This window comes from Tupaia chinensis, unplaced genomic scaffold, assembly GCF_000334495.1.
Source record: "Tupaia chinensis unplaced genomic scaffold, TupChi_1.0 Scaffold141530_1, whole genome shotgun sequence".
Classification (NCBI taxonomy): Eukaryota; Metazoa; Chordata; class Mammalia; order Scandentia; family Tupaiidae; genus Tupaia; species Tupaia belangeri.
The window spans coordinates 182,807-184,183 of NW_006201391.1; the positions used below are offsets into that span (position 1 = coordinate 182,807).

The window sequence follows — 1,377 nt, forward strand, 5'->3', positions numbered from 1 at the left end:
CTGGGAGCAGAGGTGAGCCCCCTGCTGCAGCCCCGCTACCTGCCCCGCTGGGAGCAGAGGTGAACCCCCTGCTGCAGCCCCGCTACCTGCCCTGCTGGGAGCAGAGGTGAGCCCCCTGCTGCAGCCCCACTGCCTGCCCCGCTGGGAGCAGAGGTGAGCCCCCTGCTGCAGCCCCACTGCCGGCCCTGGTTGGACAGCTCCACTGCTGAGAACGAGGCTGATGGGGCTGTGGAACCGCTGGGAGGGATGGCCTGGAGGGACTACCACTCTGGACGCCATTTTTCATTAAACTCACACTTATTGACCACTCGCCATGTGCTAGGCCCTGGGCTGGATACCCCCGATGTAGTGACATGAAAGCTGAGAGGGACAGCTTGTCAGCAGGAGGGGTTTTTTGTTTGTTTCCTTTTGCATTAATGTTTTACTTGTCATTGTTTCTTACTTTTACATGTATTTTTATTTTAATTGCTAGAGGTCACATGTGCTTACAGAGCAGTAGAGAGAAAGCAAGCACCCTTCGGTGGGCATGGTCATGCCTCATCCCTTCTCCCTGACCTGTCAGGAATGGGGCATGTGTGCACACGTGCCCTGCATGTGTTTTAAGCCACTGTTGCTGAGATTCGAACCAAGACCATCTCTGTGGCATCCAGTTCCCAGCACACAGTGGTTAGGCACAGCCAAAGGGCCGTCACTGTCATTACGTTAAAGGAACACAAAATAATAACTATCTTGTATAAACTCCCGAGTAATCACCACCAAGCGCCAGCCTTTTTAATGAATTCTTTTATTAAACATTAATATGCATCCACTTTTTTGACCAAGTATTTTCCTGCAGATTCAAGGTATCCTCACTTCACCCATAAATACTCACCCACGTCTCTGGGGAGCATTTTGATACCCCACGTGGTACTAGCTGGCTATATCAGTGGCACCTCTCCGCCTGCCCGGGGATGGAGGGGTGGGAGAGGCGTGTCACCAACCCCAGGGTGACCTACATGGCCTACATCCCACAGCCCTAGAAATCCTGCCGAGAACCCGGAGTCTCAGGCCATGCCGCGCTGGGGTGTTCAGGGTGAGCCCCAGGCCCCTGCTGTGCGTTCCTGGCCCTGCCATAATTCAGCCTGCTGACTTTCGCCCTGTCCGCACGCACCACCGCCATCTTCCGTGGGCGTGGTGCACCTTCTCCAGCTGAGCGCTCCTCCTCTGTCCTCGTTGCAGATTGAAATGCTAGAACACAAGTACGGGGGCCACCTGGTGTCCCGGCGCGCCGCTTGCACGATCCAAACCGCCTTCCGCCAGTACCAGCTCAGCAAGAACTTCGAGAAGATCCGCAACTCGCTCCTGGAGAGCCGCCTGCCGCGGCGAATCTCCCTGCGC

The 1,377-nt window shown here is 56.0% G+C and overlaps 1 protein-coding gene across 1 annotated transcript in view; it reads left to right on the forward strand.

Moving 5' to 3' along the window:
* The window catches only part of IQSEC3 (IQ motif and Sec7 domain ArfGEF 3), a 90,498-nt gene that overhangs the window by 35,387 nt on the left and 53,734 nt on the right, over nucleotides 1-1,377 (forward strand). Inside the window, 1 exon segment of the mRNA XM_027766234.1 lies at nucleotides 1,219-1,375. Coding sequence (XP_027622035.1) covers nucleotides 1,219-1,375 — 157 coding nt within the window.